We start from the raw sequence: 14,100 nt of genomic DNA on the forward strand, positions 1-14,100 counted from the left end.
CAGGAGAATGGTGTGAACCCAGGAGGTGGAGCTTGCAGTGAGCCGAGATCACACCACTGCACTCCAGCCTGGGCCACAGAGTGAGACTCCGTCTCAAAAAAAAAAAAAAAAAATTAGCCAAGCATGGTAGTGCATGCCTGTAGTCCCAGCTACTCAGGAGTCTGAGGTGGGAGGATCGTTTGAGCCCTCGAGGTGAAGGCTGCAGTGGGCTGTGATCATGCCACTGTACTGCAGCCTGGGAGACAGAGTGAGACCCTATCTCAAAAAAAAAAAAAAAATATATATATATATATATATATATATATGAATTATACAACTCAAATGCCTATAGTACCATGCACAGAAACCCGAATCTAGGCTAATTTCCAGAGTCAAATCAGCCACTATTTCTCCTTTGCTGCAGTTCTGAGGTGGCTATGGAGAGATGTTGTTTCCTTGTCTTTTAATTAAGCCCCAAGTAGCATCCAGCAAGGACATGCCTGGTATTCTAAGACCTAGAATTCTCCCTCACTGTGAGCCAGGGTGGTTGGAGGTTGGTGCCTCTGCCCAGGCTTTGCCCCAAGCCAACCCCTGTGGGTGCAATTGCTCCACAGGGGGAGAGTATGGTGTGGGTATGCTTGGAGGAGATGATGAAGTTTGGTTTCCTCCTGTGCTTTGTTTCTAACAGCTGGAAGCTGAAGCCACTCATCGTGTTATCACCATTGCAAACAGGGTAAGTCCCCCAATCTCTACTCTGGGATTAGAAACCAACCTCGGCCAGGCATGGTGGCTCACGCCTGTAATCCCAGCACTTTGGGAGGCCAAGGCAGGTGGATCACCTGAAGTTAAGAGTTTGAGACCAGCCTGGCCAACATGGTGAAACCCCATCTCTACTAAAAATACAAAAATCAGCTGGGCGTGGTGGCGTGCGCCTGTAATCCCAGCTACTCAGGAGGCTGAGGCAGGAGAATTGCTTGAACCCAGGAGGCGGAGGTTGCAGTGAGCCAAGATTGCACCAACTGCAATCCATCCTGGGTGACAGAGCAAGACTCTGTCTCAAAAAGAAAAGAAAAGAAAAGAAAAGAACCTCTACAGTGCAGCCCCATTCTGCTCTGGGTGCCAGCACCATGTCTGGCCCACAGGACCCCAAAACTGTTTGCTGACTGAGCGCTGTCATGCCCACTGTCCTTGCATTCACCCTTCTCACCAACAGCTTTCCATTCCACCCCGCCGAGCCTGCTGAAGCTCAGTTCATTGCTCACATGTAAACTCAGTCCAGCTCCTACACTCTACATCTTCCTAATGTGATAAGCAAACAGAATCAGAATAACTTCTGGGGAAACAGAATTTCCCAATTGCACATTAGAGCTCTGGCCGCTGGACAAGGACGTTGTTTTATTGTCATGACAATAGTTATTTTATCAATTACTTTCTGATGGAACTTACCCCAGAATAAGGAAAGACCTGAACAACAAAAAGGCAGTTTCTTGCCTTTCAGCTGAAGCATATGCTCAGATGAGTTAAGCCATGGACCGTGGTTGCACAGCTTAGTAGAAAAAAAGCTAAACTAATATTACAGTCCAGGTGTCCGTTCGCAAGATCAGCCTTCTCGTGCCTAGACTCTGAACCCTAACCCCCTTGTATTTTGTTCATCTCCAGGGTGCATTCTGTCTACTGATAAGCAGCCTTCAGACAGCAGGCATCGTAATTTTAGATACAGAATACACGACTAACTCTAGGCCATCACGTTTATAAACAGGAAATTAAAATAGGAAAAAGAGTTCCCCTCTTTTAAATTACAGTCGTGGTTGTCAGATGGGAGAAAATGAGAGGTTCAGACTTGACGGTCTTCAACTTCACAGACTGGGCTTCCCGGTGGGCTGTGGCGCTGGAGGCTGTTCTCTGCCTCCCCCTATCATGCAGTTCCTGCAACCTCGCCTTGACTGCCAGCCCTGCATTCCCCGCTTAAGGACCGTCACCTTGAGGGTGGGGTTGAGTGGCGCAGGGGGAGGCGCGGGGGCCAGGGCTGACTTCACTAGGGTTGTTCTGATGCTCGTGAAGTTTATGGATCAACCCTCCCTACTTCCCACTGTTTCTTGTGTTTAGACTCACTGTCCAATCTACCTGGTCAACGTGTCCAGTATCTCGGCTGGTGACGTTATCGCAGCTGCTAAGATGCAAGGTGAGTCCGTAGGCTTGGCTGGACAGAGCAGGTCATGTGGAGGGACTGGAGACGGACGGGGCCCATTAGCCGTGCTCACTCCTGGCCCCGGCTCCTGCGCCCAGGACCTCAGCCAGCCCTTCCCTTTCATCTGCCACTGTCTTCCTCGGAGCCGCCCTGTGCTAGCCTGGCTTTAGTCTGCTAGAACGTGGCTTTTTCTTCTGCAAATTTGTATGCGTAACAGCTTTACGGGAGTGTCTGTCACTTCTGGATTTGGTAAAATTTTCCAAGTTTTAAACCCACTCATTAATTAGTGTCTTTTTGGACTCATAGCTTTCACTAGCAGTTGCCTTGGCAACAAACATAAAATCCTGGACCAGTTTCAGTGGGCATTTCAGGGACTGTTTGGGAAGTCCCTAAAGAAAGAGCAGTGTGTGGGCCCAGCTTCCCTTTCTAGCCTCCAGAACCCTGTGTATGAGTCCGAGGGGCACTTGTATGGCTTCTGTTGTGGATCGCCTGGCATTACCTAAAGGCTTGCAGATGCTTGGAGTCCAGCCCCGCCCCAGGTGCCGGTGAGGGCCTGGCAGCAGGAGAAACAAAGTCACAGTCACAGGCCTGGGGATATAGATCAGAAGCAAGGGCATCCCGGCCTTCAGCTATAATAGGTGAGCAGCAAGGGCCTCCCGGCCTTCAACTATAATAGATTAGAAGCAAGGGCCTCCCGGCCTTCAACTGTATTGCCCTCTAGATCCTGCTGCCTGCCTCTCCCCTCACTGAAGCCCCTTGGAGGGTCTCACCTAGACTGTCGCCCCAGCCTGGTGACTGCTCCCACCCCCTTTCTCCCTGTCCTCTCGCCCTGCTACAGCCCTCCCTGTCCTACGCCAACCATTCTCTTGAAGCTGCTCATGGCACCTGCCTGTCCAGAAAACAGTCTAGACTGCTCCTTAGCGTGGCATTCACAGCCCTGCGTGCCTGTTCACCCACTGTCAAGCTCCATCTGCCAACAGCGCCCTGCACACACCCATGCTCTGGCCAAACCAGACTCCTCAAAGTGCCGCTTGGTGCTACCGGGCCTCGGTGCCCATGTCCCTCTGTTCTCCTTGCCTAAGTCAGCAGGAGAATCGGGAAGCTCTCTGGGCTTGAACCCAGCTGTGCCCTCAAAAACCCTGTGAGCCTGGGCAGGTTCCTTCCTGTCTCTGACCTCAGCTCCTTCACCTGTAAAATGAGAGGCACACACCAGCGATCGCTCAGGTTTGGTGGCTTCCTGGTTATAGTTCTGACCTTTCTTCTTCCAGGGAAGGTTGTGCTGGCTGAGACCACCACTGCACATGCCACGCTGACAGGCTTACACTACTACCACCAGGACTGGTCCCACGCGGCTGCCTACGTCACGGTGCCTCCCCTGAGACTGGACACCAACACCTCCACCTACCTCATGAGCCTGCTGGCCAAGTAAGGCGTTTCAGCAGCACATTGCAGGGATGTGTACATCTTTAGGAAGACGTCATAGAGGGCCCAGGAAACAAATCTGAGCTAGGTTTGATTTCATTGTGCCCACAGGATGATTGTGCTTTTCTTACCTTCTCTGAGCCCATCAGATAATTGCCATCCTATTGAGACTTTATGAGCGCTTGATGTGGAGTGAGAGCTTCTGAAGTGTAAGAGTGAAGAGCACATATAGAACTGTGAACAGTGGTTATTCGGAATTTCAAAGGACATTGATCTCTTACTCTAAAGCCCAGTGGGGAGCTGCAGAATGTGGCCTGTGACTTACCCTAGAATGTAGGGGTCCTTTCTGTTTCTTTTCTTCACCTCTCCTCTTCTCATTGGCTCCCGTGTGCCCCTTGTCTGTACATCCCTCCTTCTGTGGGTTTCTCCTCCTTTCCTTCCCCTTTCCCTTTTTCTTCTGCACTTTTTCCCCCTTCCCCCTCCCCCACACCGTTCCTCCAGATCTCCTTTCTCCAGCTCTTCTCTTTCTGACACTGCTTTTCCCATGCAGTCCCAACCTAAAGGAAATGGTTTGATGAACAGTCTGAATTCAGCGGGACCCAATCATGAAAGGGTTTTTGTTTTATCCAATAACTGCTTGCAGCTTCTTTCTCTCTCCTATTAACATTTTGGGGGCCGGGCACAGTGGTTCACGCCTGTAATCCCAGCACTTTGGGAGGCCAAGATGGGTGGATCACTTGAGGTCAGGAGTTCAAGACCAGCCTGGCCAAGATGGTGAAACCTTGTCTCTGCTGAAAATGCAAAAAATTAGCCAGGCATGGTGGTGGGCACCTGTAATCCCAGCTACTTGGGAGGCTGAGGCAGGAGAATCACTTGAACCCAGGAGGCGGAAGTTGCAGTGAGCTGAGATCATGCCACTGCACTCCAGCCTGTCCAGCGACAGAGCAAGACTCCAACTCAAAAAAAAAAAAAAAAAAACGGGGAGAAGACGTTGCTTTCTCTTCACTTTTGGATATTGAAGTTCCATCCAGTTTAAGACTCCATCTCCTCCCTTCCTGATCCCCAGCTCAGCTTGGGTTGGGGTAGGAGGATTAGGACAAAAGGTGAGGGGATTCTTCTCCATACCCAGCCATGCATCTCTCCCAGCTTGCAGCACTAGCAATGCCTCTGTGAACAAGGACCCGCAACTTATGCCTGGCCACCTTCTATAGTATCTGAGGCCCAGAGGAAGCCCACACAGCCTTTCTGCTCCCTGTGGCTCAGAGGCAGGTCCATAGCCCACAGCCCAGGCAGGTGCCCACTGCTCTCAGCTCTGTTCTCCACAAGTGAACCTCTTGAAGTATGCCCTCCTTGTCTTCAGGGTGAACTGGTGGGGAGAGGGTATGGAAACCCCACTCAACCCAGGAAAGAGGAGGGGAGGGAATGCCAGGACTCTCCATCCTGCCAACCCCTCAGTCTCCCTCTGAGGGTCCCGCTTTCCAGACCCGGGGCGGGGTGGGGATATGCCTCTTCTAGGATGGTGCAGGAGCAGTGGAGGGAAGCGACCAGCCCCACTGAAGGTGGCTCTCTTAGGTAATAAGGTGCTTGTCTCGTCCATGTCCTTAGCTTTCAGTCCTGGTTGCCAACCACTGGAAAACTCCCACTCCCATCCCATTATGTTCACAACCTATAGAGAGTTGGGGTGTGCGGGGCTTTGCCAGTGTGAGTGGAGCGCCGTCAATAGGGGTGTGCGCGAAGGTGGCCTCTGTGGAGGACAGTACGCACCATGGCATGGGGATGGTCATTGTTTTCTGTCCCATAGCCTTGGTGGGTGCCAGGTGGTGGCAGCTCTTACAATATTTACATATTTACATTATGTAAATAAACAGGGAGGGTAAAGATGAAGAGAGAAATGCTAGATCAGCTCTTACTCTTAAAAAATGCTTATTTTGGCTGGGCGTGGTGGCTCGCACCTGTAATCCCAGCACTTTGGGAGGCGGAAGCAGGCAGATTACCTGAGGTCAGGAGTTTGAGACCAGCCTGGCCAATATGGTAAGTCCCCGTCTCTACTAAAAATACAAAAATTAGCTGGGCATGGTGGCTCATGTCTGTAATCCCAGCTACTCCAGAGGCTGAGGCAGGAGAATTGCTGGAACCCAGGAGGCGGAGGTTGCAGTGAGCCGAGATCACGCCACTGCACTCCAGCCTGGGCAACAAGAGCAAGACTTCATTAAAAAAAAAAAAAAAAAAGAAAAAAAGCTTGTTTTGAGATGAGTCAAACTCCTTTTCATCAGCAGCAATACAATAAAAGAAACAATTACCAAGACTCCAGTATAATAATGTGGGCTTGGTTCCAAGGTCAAGAATCTTTTGAAACACCCCTGCTTGCTACAAGCAAATTTACTGAAAGAACAAAAAAGATAATAAGTGCCTCAACCCACCCAAATTACAGCACCCAAACCCACACAAATTCAAATAGACTGGGGGGAATAAGTATCATTGAATAATTTAAGTTTTTACATCTAGCCTACTTTGTCAAATGTATTTTAATTATTTAAATTGATTCTATTTATTTAAGTAGAAATGTAGTTTTTGTGTTATGAGAATAGTCTGAATCCCTTTTTAATCAGTGCATATTGTAAATGGGTGCTACTTTATAGGATTTGGAGCATAATTTTAATATTTTAATTATTTGTAGAAATTGATGATGACTATAATTTTGCTTTTGTAATACATTATTGGTTATAATTTATATGATGCAAAATACTTGATAGAAAATCCAGACACCAATTATTATTCCCATAAGAAAATATGAGCTATTTCATAATTATCTACTTTAGGATGTGATTTGTGATTTGTTAGGCTGTATAGGAATAAAAAAATTCAATCTGTAGATATAATGATTTGTCCTTTATTTAAAATCTGGCTTTTTTTTTTTTTTTTTTTTTTTTTTTTTAGAAAGGGTCTGGCTCTGTCACTCAGGCTGGAAAGGAGAGGTACAACCTCCTGAGTAGCTGGGACTACACGTATGCAGCACCACACCTGGCTAGTTATTCATTTGTTTGTTTGTTTGCTTGCTTGCTTGCTTGTTTGTTTTATGAGCCAGGGTCTCACTCTTTCTCCCAGGCTGGAGTGCAACCTCCCAAAGTGCTGGGATTACAGGCGTGAGCCACCCTGCACCACCATGCCCAGTCTAATTTTTGTATTTTTTGTATTTTTTCATCATGTTACCCAGGCTGGCCTCAAACTCCTTACCTCAACTGATCCACCCACCTCGGCCTCCCAAAATGCTAGGATTACAGGCGTGAGCCACTGTGCCTGGCCTAAAATCTGGCTTCTTAGAAATTTTTTCATTTGATCATATAAAATTTTAAAGCATTTGGCAAAGCCAGTCATGTTTTAAACTTTAAATGGTTTGGATGGGGGCTTCCTATCTCCCTGATTCAGGGCAGCACTGAGAGAGCTCAGAGGGCCTCCTAGAATGTAACTACCATCATTCACGGCTGCCTAGTGGGCACCTTTGTGTAGGAGCCTTTTCAGAAAGCTGGGTGCTCAGGAAGACTTGCTGGTTAAAGAGCAGGAGTTGAACCTGTTGCTCTCAGGGTCCCTGACCTGCCCTTCATGACTGCAATGGGCATCTTCTGCCCTGAGCCCTGCTCAAGTATCCAGAGGGCCCCTCAGGAGAAAGGAAACCCTAAAGATTCCATTCATCTTTGGGGGCTTTTGCAGGTCCAGAGAGTGTGGGGAGCCTTGGGGCTCTGCGGGAGAATCTCTTGCAAAGAGTCTCTGCAAGGGCCAGAGCAGCCTCTTTGGCCCAGGGAAGAGCGAGCCATCTTCACCGCGGGTTTGGCCAAAGACATTAGTCATTGGGTGGGAACTGAGACTGATGAGCCCTGCCAAGTTCCCTGTGGAGACAGCCCTCTGTAGCTAACTGGCCATTGTCTGAGAGCCTTAAGAATATGCTTCCTCACCAGGTCAGATAATGTTTTCTGCCCCTGGAGTCTCCTGGAGTGGGCATCTTAGATGGCCCACGGGCACTCACAAGGCTCTGGGGCCTCCTACAGAGTACAATGGGACCACTGCCCCGACCTTCAGGGCACCCACAGTGTGGTCCCAGCAGTCATCTCCTTCCCCTACCTGACCCCCCTGCTCCAGCCAGGCCTTTCCCTGCCCCCGCAAAGCCATTTCCTCCTGAGGTTGCCCTGGCCTGGTTTTCGTGGACATTCTCTCTCCTCCGCCCCTCACTGCCTCTGAGCCCTTGGCCTGCAGAGATCTCTGAATCCGGGCAGAGATCTCTGAATCCGGGCCAGCTGCCTGCCTCCCTCACTGGGCAGAGGATCTGCTGCCATGAGCCCTCTCTCCCTGTTCTTCCCTACATCTTCTCTGGCCCAGTAGCCCCTCGAAGTCCTGCCTGTGCCTTAGCCACCCACAGCCTTGGATAGAGGATGGCTTTGTTTTTTCTTCTTTTCAGACAGAGTCTCCCTCTGTCCCCCAGGCTGGAGTGCAGTGGGGCGATCTTGGCTCACTGCAGCCTCTACCTCCCGGGCTCAAGCAATTCTCTGACTTCAGCCTCCAGAGTAGCTGGGATTACAGGCACCCACCACTACACTCGGCTAATTTTTTTGTATTTTTAGTAGAGACAGGGTTTCACCATGTAGCCCAGGCTGATCTCGAACTCGTGGCCTCCAGTGATCCACCTGCCTCAGCCTCCCAAAGTTCTGGGGTTACAGGCATGAGCACCCGGCCCAAGGACAGCCTTAATATATGTGTGAGGACCGTAGTCATGAACAGCATTGAGGAAGAACTGAGTGACTTGCATGCCACTCTCGGTCTATTAAGTCAGGCTTCTAGCCTGTTCCTCCTTCCTCTTCTGGTCCATTAGAATCCCCACACCCAAGGAAGGTATGAGTCCAAGTTGTTCAACAAAGCTTAACACTGACCTTGTGAATGCCTGTCAGCAGGTGGGGTTGGAGAGCTGATGAGAGGGAATCGGCACACAATTCCATGAGGGTAGAACCACCTCCACCATCTCACTTCAGCTAGACTCTAAGTTCGGCTTTTCTCTGCTTTCTTCACTCTTAAACATTGCCATCCCAAGGATCTCACTGAAGTCACCTGTGACACAGACAGACTGTGCCACACTCATTCTGTAGATGGGTAAACTGAGGTTCACATAGATGAAGTAACTCATAGAGGCCACATGGCCTAAGCAGCAGAGCTGAACTTGGAGTCAGCTTTGCCTGGTTCCCACACTGAGGATTTTCCCTACATCTATCCCCACCCTCTAGGTTCCTCCCCTCCCCTCCCCTTACTGGTCACCTCCTTTTCTCTACCCAGTGACACTCTGAACATTGTGGCATCAGATCACCGGCCTTTCACCACAAAACAGAAAGCTATGGGCAAGGAAGACTTCACCAAGATCCCACATGGAGTGAGTGGCGTGCAGGACCGCATGAGCGTCATCTGGGAGAGAGGAGTGGTATGTTTGCTAGAGCCCCGCCCCGATCAGATCCCTGCTCTAATCCCCGCTTCATCCCCGCTCTAATCCAGTAAGAGTTTTCACTCCTCAGATCCTGTCAAAGAATGTTCTTAGAAGGGCTGGTTCAATCCCAGCTCTTTGTTTCACTCAAAAACAAAACACAAAAGGTCTTTGCCCCAATTAGAAAGGTAGTAAGATCTATTATGGAAATTTGGAAAATACAGAAAAGTATAACAAAAAAAAAACCCTTTAATTCCATGCCTAAAAATTAAACTACTATTAACATTATAGTGTATTTCTTTCTAGTTCCGTGCATGTACTGTACTTTTTTTTTTCTTTTTTGCAACGTTGCCCAGGCAGGTCTTAAACTCCTGGGCTCAAGCTATCCTTCCACCTCTCCCTCCCTAAGTGCTGCGATTATAGGTGTGAGCCACCACACCCAGCTACACATTATTTTAATAACTGGCTTCATATTTTTTTCTTTTACTAACTGCTATACTAACCAGGATTCTTTTTCTTCATATAACACTATACCCTGAGTGTCTCCCTATATCAGTAACAATTCTTTAAAAGCATCTTTTTTCATGGCTGAATGATATTTTCTCCAATGAAAGTACCATATTTTACTTAATACTTCCCTGATGTTTGGGACTTTCCACTGTTTCTAATTTTTGCACTTACAAATAATGCTGTGGAGAACCTCTTTGTTCATGAGTGTGTGTGTCAGCATTTCTGATTATTATTTCTTTTTTTTTTGAGACGGAGTCTCGCTCTGTCACCCAGGCTGGTGTGCAATGGCGCTATCTCGGCTCACTGCAACCTCCACCTCCCGGGTTCAAGTGGTTCTCCTGCCTCAGCCTCCCGAGTAGCTGGGACTACAGGCCTGCGCCACTACACCCAGCTAATTTTTGTATTTTTTGTAGAGACGGGGTTTCACCATGTTGGTTAGTCAGGATGGTCTCAATCTCTTGACCTCGCGATCTGCCCGCCTCAGCCTCCCAAAGTGCTGGGATTACAGGCATGAGCCACCGCGCCAGGCCTCTGATTATTATTTCTGATTATTTCCTTAAGACAGCATCCTAGAAGTGGATTTTTAGGCCAAGGGATATGAACATTTTTAAGGCTCTTGATTTGATATATTTTGTCTAATTAATTTCAAAAAAGATAAGAACTGGGACTTCATTTGAATACCACCTGTTCTGCAGATGAAGAGTAAGTATTTTTGGTCTTGATCTATCTCAGATTAAATTCAAAATAGTATGAGCCCCAAAGAGATCTGAAGTTCTCAAGACTAAGCTCATGGAAGGCCAAGGAGATGGCTCAGGAAATCCCCTTAAAGAGAGTCCATAGTACTCTCATGGGTGGGACAATAAGATGTTTTTCAAGAGCGTATATAACCCTTTGAAAATACCACCCTTAGTAGATGAAGGGAGATTCCTGACTCATCCGTGTGGGCACATGAGCAGAGTAGGTTTTACAAACAGGAGGCAGATTTGCCCCGGGCAGGCAGCCTGAATGGAACCACAACCACTCACCATCGTTGCTGGATGAAGGGAGAAAGGAATAAGTGAGCACCTGGGACCCAGCCAAGCAGGCTGGCTCATCTGAGATGTTGCTCATGGCTTTGTCCCCTTGTGACCACTGTCCTGACCACCTAAGCCCAAAGTCCATGGGCCGGCATCAAAGGTAGCCAAGGGTTTGAAGCCCACCCCCAGAGCCTGGTTGACTTGACACTTTCTGCAACATTTCAGGTTGGAGGAAAGATGGATGAGAACCGTTTCGTGGCTGTTACCAGTTCCAACGCGGCTAAGCTTCTGAACCTGTATCCCCGCAAGGGCCGCATCATCCCCGGAGCCGATGCTGATGTGGTGGTGTGGGACCCAGAAGCCACAAAGTAAAGTTTGTTGCTCATCTCCAGGGCTAGAGGGGCTCGGGGTGTTGAAGAGGACTTGCATTACCGATCTCCAAAAGCATATAACTTTGCACTATTTCTAGCATAAAATATGGCCCTGGCTTACAGTTGGCCGTCTTCTCCCTCCACCTTCACACAGTCTTTCTTCTGTGTCACACATGTCTGGTGTGTCTGTCTCCTCTTCTTATAAGGACACTGGTCAGATTGGATTAGGGCCCACCTATATGACATCACATTAAAGGCCCTAAATAGGGCCATGTTCTGAGGTTCTGGGTGTTAGGACTTCAGCGGAAGAATTTTGAAGGGAGCCAATTCAGCCCATAACAACCAGCCTTTGGGGTTCACCCCTCCGATGGAGCTGTGACATTTTGACTTGTCCTCAGCGCTTTCTCTCCCGCCATTGCCTCCCCACCAGGACCATCTCAGCCAGCACACAGGTCCAGGGAGGAGACTTCAACCTGTACGAGAACATGCGCTGCCACGGCGTGCCACTGGTCACCATCAGCCGGGGGCGCGTCGTGTATGAGAACGGCGTCTTCATGTGCGCCGAGGGCACCGGCAAGTTCTGTCCCTTGAGGTCCTTCCCAGACACTGTCTACAAGAAGCTGGTCCAGAGAGAGAAGGTGAGGTGGGAGGGGGAAGATGCAGGGGTGTTGGCGCCCCCTGCCGGGGAACATCCTCCATGACTGTTTTAAATCTCAAAGAGATGTTCACTCCAGTTTTGGACCCAATTCCATTGCCCTCTCTCCAGCATTGAGAGGGGAGTGTGTGGCAGGGCCGGAGAACGCTAGAGTCAGAAAACGCTGATTTCTGTTCCCTGTCTTTGATTACCAAGTGGCATTTTAAGTGGTCAAGCAGCAGGGGTCCTGAGTTGCTGAGGGCACAAATGGGAAATGTGACTGTGTGCGACCGCTGAGCTCCTCCCGATAAGCAGGCTTGGGTTGGAGGAGGTGCTGGGGGCTGGAGATACTGCTTTGGCTTGGCCACCTCCCACTCTTGATGAAGCAAGTGGGGGTAAAGCTGGCATTTGCAAAGCATTGTCTGAAGCACAGGAGGCACAGGCACCTGAACACGGGAGGCCCACACTGCTGGCACACAGACCACACGAGAGGGCTCAGAGCTTTCAGAGAAACTAAGGACCCTTCTCTCCCGGAGGCCAATGAGCGAAGAAATCCACTGCCAGGTCTGCTGTAGGGGCGCAGGCTTGGGCTGCCTGAACGAAGAAAGCGTGACTTTCCTGATCACAGGGCTAAATCCGAAAGCAAACTCGGGGTCTCTCACTCATCACACTCAGCTAATGTTTATTTTTTTTGTAGAGACGTACAGGGTTTAACCGTTTTGCTCAGGTTGCTTTCAAATTCCTGGGCTCAAGTGATCTGCCCACCTAGGCCTCCTAAAGTGCTGGGATTACAGGCGTGAGCCACTGCGTCCGGCCCAATAGCACTTTTTAATATGATGTAGGACCATAAATGACCTCTGTAGTAATAACTTCTCCTACTTCTATGTTGCCTCTCATGTGCCAAAGCAGTTGGAACAGCTTTACACATACTAATTCATCTGCTCTCCGGCAACTCTCTGATGTAGGTACTAGTATTGTGGGCACAGAAAAGTAAGTGGCACAAAGCCACACAGTTTACAAGTGACAGAGTTGGGACTGGAACCTAGGCAGTCTGGTTGTAGAATATAGACTCCTAGCTCTACTGCCTTTGTGAGTACAGAATGAGCTAGTGTTGCTACTGGGGGCCTCTTGTCTCCACATGGGGCTGTGTTTAGCTTCTGTTCTCTCAGAGTTGTCAGACCGGTAAAGGGTGTGGTTTCGTGGGAGCCTAAGGTGGTGGGTAACGTTGTACTGTGTGGGAGGGAACTCTCTAAAGTTGATTTCCGGTTGGGCACAGTGGCTCATGCCTGTAATCCCAGCACTTTGGGAGACTGAGGTGGGTGGATCACAAGGTCAGGAGTTCAAGACCAGCTGGCCAAGATGGTGAAACCCCGTTTCTACTAAAAATATAAAAATTAGTCACACGCGGTGGCAGGCGCCTGTAATCCCAGCTACTAGGGAGACTGAGGCAGGAGAATCGCTTTAGAGGGGCAGAGGTTTCAGTGAGCCAAGATCGCGCCACCACACTCCAGCCTGGGTGACAGAGTGAGACTCTGTCTCAAAAAAAAAAAAAAGAAAAGAAAAGAAATTTGGTTAAAGTTGACTTCCTCAGATTCTACCTGCTGCCTTGGTAAGGCTTCCACCAGTGTTGGGGGGAAGCCAGTATCTCTCCCGTACACATGCACGCACACACACGTGCATTCACACACATGCATGCATGCACACACTTACACACATGCACATGCTCTTTAGGACGTACGAGAAAACTCCAGCCCCTGGACTCAAGGTTTAAGAAGGCTTGGTCGCTTGCAGTGATTTGGGTCTTGGGCGGAGTGGCAGTGTCTAATGTCCCACCGGCCCCCAGGGAGGCCACAGTTGTGTCAGTTCTGATGGTGTTGTCCCGTGCTTCTGCTCTTCTTCCGTCCTTCCCTAGACTTTAAAGGTTAGAGGAGTGGACCGCACTCCCTACCTAGGGGATGTCGCTGTTGTCGTGCACCCTGGAAAAAAAGAGATGGGAACCCCACTCGCAGACACTCCTACCCGGCCTGTCACCCGGCATGGGGGCATGCGGGACCTTCATGAATCCAGCTTCAGCCTCTCTGGTAAGAGTCAGGGGGCCATGGGAGGAGGGCGGGGGGCCGGGAGGAGTGGCCCACCCAGGCAGTGGGACTTACGCCTGCTTTTTTTTTGTGTCCTGTCCTCCCTCCCGTTGCCTATTTCCAGGGATAAGTGCTGGTTTGGATATTAGACTCACACAGACATTAGTGGGGACAGGAGGGCTATCCTGGTCCCTGGGCACAGCCGCTCTAATAGGCCATGGCCCACCTGGGGCTCTCCTTAGGGTTTCTAAGTTCAGATATTTTTGACCCTTGAAACATCTTGAGGGCTGTGCACACAGTGGGTGCTCCAAAGATGCCCTGAGCTCAGAAGAGTCAGCCCTGTCTGTGGTTCACGGGACTGCACCCAGTGGCCCCTGGCCTGCCCCAGTCCACTCCTCAGCAGCCTCTCTGCTCCTTCTGCTACCCACTTTCCTCCTCTGACCT

The 14,100-nt window shown here is 49.7% G+C and overlaps 1 protein-coding gene across 3 annotated transcripts in view; it reads left to right on the forward strand.

Annotated features, from left to right (window-relative positions):
• Positions 1–14,100, forward strand: part of DPYSL5 (dihydropyrimidinase like 5) — a 102,791-nt gene that overhangs the window by 84,075 nt on the left and 4,616 nt on the right. For all 3 annotated transcript variants that reach the window (XM_007971191.3, XM_007971193.3, XM_007971192.3), the window contains exons 6-12: positions 668–712; positions 2,086–2,161; positions 3,436–3,592; positions 8,906–9,047; positions 10,799–10,941; positions 11,375–11,582; positions 13,491–13,659. In XM_007971191.3, coding sequence (XP_007969382.1) covers positions 668–712; positions 2,086–2,161; positions 3,436–3,592; positions 8,906–9,047; positions 10,799–10,941; positions 11,375–11,582; positions 13,491–13,659 — 940 coding nt within the window. The remainder of the gene's footprint in view (positions 1–667; positions 713–2,085; positions 2,162–3,435; positions 3,593–8,905; positions 9,048–10,798; positions 10,942–11,374; positions 11,583–13,490; positions 13,660–14,100) is intronic.

Source organism: Chlorocebus sabaeus, chromosome 14 (assembly GCF_047675955.1).
Source record: "Chlorocebus sabaeus isolate Y175 chromosome 14, mChlSab1.0.hap1, whole genome shotgun sequence".
NCBI lineage: Eukaryota > Metazoa > Chordata > Mammalia > Primates > Cercopithecidae > Chlorocebus > Chlorocebus sabaeus.